Genomic DNA, 5,934 nt, shown 5'->3' on the forward strand with positions numbered 1-5,934 from the left:
GCAGTAACAAAGGTGTTGCGTTTATATTTTTGTTGAGTGTATGTTTAAATAAATATTTTGATCTCGTTTCACTTTCATTAAACAAGGACAGTAAGAACAGAAACAATGAACATTAAATGTTTTGCTTTTTCTTCTCTTTTGTTTGAGATGATTTTAGGAACTGGGTTACATTAAGCTGCTGAAATTGCCCACTCAAAGCTCTGAGCTCAACCGTATTGAAAGTTTGTTTTAAAAGCCAGATCAGTGCCAAGAAATCAACAATTTTAAATGAGCTCTACCAGTTCTGCCAGGCCCTGGTAGAGTTTAAATATTGAGACAAATATATAGCAAGAAGTATGACAACCACTTGGATCTAATGACTTCTAAAACCACCCCGGCAAGATGTGAGTTATTGAGGGAGATTTAACCAAAAAATAGTGGGGGTATATAATTATTTGATCTCGTCTGTAAACCTTTGACCCTTTGTAGAACTTGTGCACCAATTCTTGTTTAGTGAAGTCATTAAATGCTTAAATGCTTTGCAAAGTGGAAAAAGTTCAAGGAAATCATTAAAAGCTCAAATTACCATGACATTCATATCTACACTCTGTTATGGTTCCCAAATCTGCACTTTGGTTGCCCAATCATTTACACTAATAATGCTCTACATAATGATTGTTAGGGAAATTGCTCTGCAAGCACAGGAGGAATTTAAGTATGTTTATTATTACCTGTAGTGATTTTTAATCATAACTTGTAACCTAGGGGTTTATGTGGGGAAACAGTAAATAATTCTAATAAATAATTATTGCAATGCTAAGAAAAAATGCATGGTCTGATGTAAACATCTTTTGCACACTCTTGGTATATAGCATTAATTTATTAAAGATGTTGTGTTCCCTTCTCTGCATTTGACTTCTTATAGACCTCGAATGACAAAAAGGAAGTCAGGACATCTTACAGCTCATCGGTCTTCTTGGCACACGACACAAGGTTGCAGCACACAACCTGCCGGCCAGCAGATATGACATCGTATTTGGCAGCAGGAACAATGAAGCCACGATATGCTCCCTACTCACTGTTAGTTTTTTTTTTTCTTATTCTTTTTTTTTAATGTCTTGCTGTGCCCAATCTAGGTAATAGACACACAGCATTACTCATCTTCTCTAATTCTTAAACACAAAAAGCTACAAATAAAATATAACATAGCATGTTGCTATATTGTATTTGGGTTGACAAAAGAATTAAATAATAATAATGAAAAAAGAATTAGAAGTGAGCTTGCTTAACAAAAGGAATGAAATAAAACTTTATTTGATGAAAATATAGGAAAATAAATAAGTCACAGTCATGAAAATTGTGGGTTATCTTGTTGCAATAATACAAAATTATATTTTGGTGGTGATATTTTGCAAATGCCTGCTTTAAAAAAGTGTTGCGTAGTTTCTGTAGGAAGCCAGGCAGATGTTTTAGGAAAAGTAATATGTTTTTTTTTACTTTTCTTCAACATTTTCTTTTCTTTTTTCCTGCAGTTGTAAAATGTAACATAATTGCTATATTTTTAAGAAAACGTTAGGGAAAGATGATATCATGTGAGGTGAAATCATACAGTATGACTGTCAGCCTCTACTACACCCTGCTCATTTTGCTCAAGTACAGTACTTAAGTGATTTTACATTTTGAAATGCAGTCATTTGTGTAGGTTATGTAGAGTTTTTTTCTTTGTTGTTTTCCCCAAGGTTTTTACTTGTGGTAATGTGTCTGGATCACAACATTTTGGTCAGTTCAATGTAATTATCTTTTCCACAGTGAAGAAGCCTGCAGGGTGAAGGGGGAGGTGGAGGTGCAAAAGGAACAGGAGGAAAAGAATGAGAATAACAAGCATGAGCAGGAGAGAGAAGAAGAAGAGGTGCAGCCAACTCTGCAGAAAGAGAGGAGGCCGACAGAAAGCAGACAGACTCCAAGAGATGATGAACAGGAGGAAGAGGTGGACTTCACACATGAAGTGAAGGAAGACCTCCACCACATAAGGGTGTGGCGACACAGGGATGACAAGAATGAGGCGAGGGAGGACAATGAAGAAGAAAGAACACTGCAAAACAAGGTTTGCTTTGTACAGATTGTAAGGAAATCTATGGATTTATACACACACACACACACACACACACACACACACACACACACACACACACACACACACACGTATATATATTATATAGAGAGAGAATTAATTAAAAATATATGTATTATATATTACATATAAAATATATTTAAAATATATATATTTAAATTTACTTAGGTAACTGTCCTTTTTGCACAATAAGATCAATGTAGAGCAATCTTGAGAATAAGATCATACTTTCATGTAAGATTTGCAAAATGCTACCTCAGAAAATGTCAGGAGGTTTGTGAGTCTATCAATAAAGGCAGACTGAAGATCCATTTTCAATAAAACACTGTTGACATAGATGTCATGCAGCAAGCACACAGGTTCCAAATCAACTAGAATTACACTCTTCTGGAAACAATTTTGAAATTTTATATTTGGCTATGTCATTTATAATCCACCGTGTGCACATAAAAACAATGAATCTCATGAAATCTTCATGAGATAATAACATCAAGGACAAACTAACTTCAGTTTTGCCTCCATGATTCAATCTCTCACACAATTTGTCAAATGTGTCCAACAGTTTCACATGTTAAGAAGTTGGGAATTAGGCATTTCATTTTGTTATTCAGACATCTACAAAGCAGCTATGTCAGTACTTTACTGACATAGCTCCAGAAAAATGTCCTGTTTCCCCTAGTGTTTCATAAAAAGTGTTTCATGAAGTACACGCAAGCTTTTTAAACAACTCCAATTTCATAGAATTTGGCTCCAGATCTGAAGCAATAAAGTGAAAGAATGCTGCTTTGGCTTAGAGGGTGTCAAAATGAAGCACCAATGATGTAAGGCGCTGTGGAAATTCCAGTTTTTATCACCAGCAGTGGGCTAGGTATTCATTAGGCTTTTGCCACCAACTAATGCAGTTTGAGCGAACAGTGAAAACAAGTTTTAAAAGTTTCACACTTTAAAATTGGGCGATATTGGGGAAAAGTGTCAAAATTATGCATCAACACCCAGCCCCGCCAACATTTGAAAGGGGTGCACTCTAAAAGTACCAAACGCCAGCTACACTTTCAGAGAGGTATATTGTTGTACCATTAATCCTACGACAGCTTATGTCTGGAGTGTTATTGTTTAAGATGCTGTCATTGTGTCTTTGATGGGGGGTAGTTATTTGTTACAATTGTGGTTTGTGCTTTATGGAAACAAACCTTGATCCTCTTAGGAAAATTTTCTGCCATAATGTACAAAGGCTGCGATACCAAAACTAGCAACATCTGGTTTTATTTTACTTTTCCCCACCCAAGGGTGAAGTGGATACTAATGTGCCTTAAAGAAATAAGAAAGCTTATTAATTTAAATCATCTTAAACTCGAAAAGAAACAATGCAAATATGTGCTTTATACTGCTTTGAGGCATATATTTACCTTGCCTTCAGTGTATACAAATTAAGGACAGAAAGTACTTTTACTGCACATCTGTCTATCAAATACAAATGTTCTGTTTTTCTTTTTTTTTTCCTAGCGACTGACAGACAGCAGAGACCAGTGGAGCGAGCTGGAAAACAGAAGCTCTGCCATTTCTCTCTGCAACAGCAGTGAAGGCGAAGAGTCATTAAACTGCTACGGTCCCATGAGTCCAACATTCAAGGTAACGTGCAAAACCGAGGGTGATCTGTAGGACTTCTTTTGGTATTTACTGGGTCTCCATAATCATATGGTGTCTAGTGTAAACCTCCTTACAGAAAAGGTAACATCTACTATGCTCCGGTACAAAATTTGATGTATTGTACTCAATGTTCCCTCTAAGCTGCGCACGTGCGCAATTGCGCACTGCTGGCATGGTCTCTGCGCACAAAAAAAAAATCTAACCTGAAGTGAAATTAAAATTAAAACTTTAACAATTCTGTTTTGCAGTGCTAGTCAGTAATGTTGTGTTGGGCTCTTTTAATAAAACTCCTCGTTTAGGCAATAATGTGGAACCCCACCATGTTTATTCCAGCTCACTCTATATCCATCACATAGCATCCTTCCTGTCTAGAAGGGTAAGTACTGCCGCCTAGTGGCGCATGATATTCACCAATATAGATTACACCACATCCCCCTTACTGAAGTCAGACTGGTACATTCTTTTGTTCTTCAAACAAAACATAACTGCATATAGTTTTTTTCAATACAGGCATACCACAACATTTCAGGAAACATAAAGTCAGTATTGTCATAAACACTTTCTCTTTTCCTCCTGTAACAGAATAATCACTTTCTCTTTTCTTTTCCACCCGTAACAGAATAAACACTTTTTTTCTTTTCAACCTGTAACAAAATAAACACTTTTTTTCTTTTCAACATGCTACCCTCAAAACCACAACTCAGCATTTGAAACACACTTTTCCGTTTTCAAACAATCAGCTTCACAGATCAAGTCTTTTGGGTTTAATCACCTCCCTACCAGACCGGGTTCTAACCACACCTGGTGTATGGGGTGGGCTTGGCTCAGAAACTTTCTCTGTAGGAGTAGCTTGGATCTGTGTGGCTTCGGTTTGAGCCTCTGTTTGCGGGATCGGCACAAGATGACTGCGGTTCCTTCTAATTGTCCCTTGGGGCCCACTGATGACGTACGATCGTGGAGTCGGGTGGACTGCTGTCACTGTGCCCTGTGCTCTTGCATCCGTGATCCAGACTGGTTGTCCTGGCACCAATTTATCCAGTTCTCTTGTTCTATGTCTCTTGTTAAAACTTTCGGTTTGTCTCAGCCGTTTCTCTCTCTCCGAACAACTAACCTGCTGAAAATCAGGCAGACAGGACTGTAAGGTTTCAGGAAGCATTGGCAAGGTAGTACGAAGCCTGCGCCCCATGAGAAGTTGAGCCGGGCTGTAGCCATTTGCCAGTGCTGTTGTTCTGTATGCCAGCAACGCCTTGTATGGATCGCTAGCCTTTTTGAGGAGATTCTTGACGGTCTGGACGCCTCTCTCCGCTTCGCCGTTGCTCTGCGAGTACCTGGGACTACTGGTGACATGCTCAAAACAGTAGTCCTTTGCAAAATCTCTCATTTCTTGACATGCAAATTGTGGCCCATTATCGGTGAGCAATACTTCAGGGATTCCATGGCGTGCAAATATTGACTTTAAATGCACAATCACATTGGCTGAACGAGTTGGACTGAGTTGAGCAATCTTGACATATCTCGAGAAGTAATCCACTACTAACAGATAGTTTTTGTCTTTTAGTGTGAACAGATCAGCTCCTAAGTTCTGCCATGGCCTCTCAGGTAAACGTGTGGGCATAAGAGGTTCCCTCACATTAACTCTCTCCTGAATGCACAGCCTGCACTTAAGGACAAGTTCACCGATCTGGTTACTCAGGCCTGGCCACCACACTGCTTGTCGCGCACGTTCTCTACACTTGACTACTCCTTGGTGTCCCTCGTGTATTTTGTCCAGAACTGCGTTTCGCATGTTTGCAGGTATGACCAACCTTGTACCTCTCAGTAGTAGTCCATTGTGTACACTCAAAACTGCTCTTTCAGACCAGTAGTGCTTCACCACTCCCTGCAGCTGGTTCCTGTCCGGCCAGCCCTCTGCACAGTACTTCATGACTTGCGAACAGACGCTGTCAGACTGCAGCTGCTCACGGAGATCTGAAAGGTATTTGCTGCTAGTAGGAAGGCCCTCCAGCACTGTGTCAACGTAGATATCAGTGTCCTCCATAAGGTCATTGTCTCTGGGAATCACGTTGCCTGCCAACGGCAACCGTGACAGCGTGTCGGCTGTGGTGAGGCTTTTGCCTGGAATGTGCCTTATAGTGTAAGAATACCTCATCAGGCGCATGCGGAATCTCTGTATCCGT

General features: G+C 39.4%; 1 protein-coding gene across 1 annotated transcript in view; it reads left to right on the forward strand.

The window, feature by feature from the left end:
• LOC102309314 (trichohyalin) overlaps positions 1-4,029 on the forward strand; it is a 26,783-nt gene extending 22,754 nt beyond the window's left edge. The window contains exons 4-6 of the mRNA XM_005952303.3: positions 905-1,059; positions 1,789-2,083; positions 3,614-4,029. Of these exons, the coding sequence (XP_005952365.1) occupies positions 905-1,059; positions 1,789-2,083; positions 3,614-3,769 (606 nt within the window). The 3' untranslated portion in view covers positions 3,770-4,029. The remainder of the gene's footprint in view (positions 1-904; positions 1,060-1,788; positions 2,084-3,613) is intronic.
• The last annotated feature ends 1,905 nt before the right edge of the window (positions 4,030-5,934 follow it).

The sequence above is a fragment of the Haplochromis burtoni genome, unplaced genomic scaffold (assembly GCF_018398535.1).
Source record: "Haplochromis burtoni strain Fernald_Lab_line unplaced genomic scaffold, NCSU_Asbu1 Contig_1492, whole genome shotgun sequence".
Classification (NCBI taxonomy): domain Eukaryota; kingdom Metazoa; phylum Chordata; class Actinopteri; order Cichliformes; family Cichlidae; genus Haplochromis; species Haplochromis burtoni.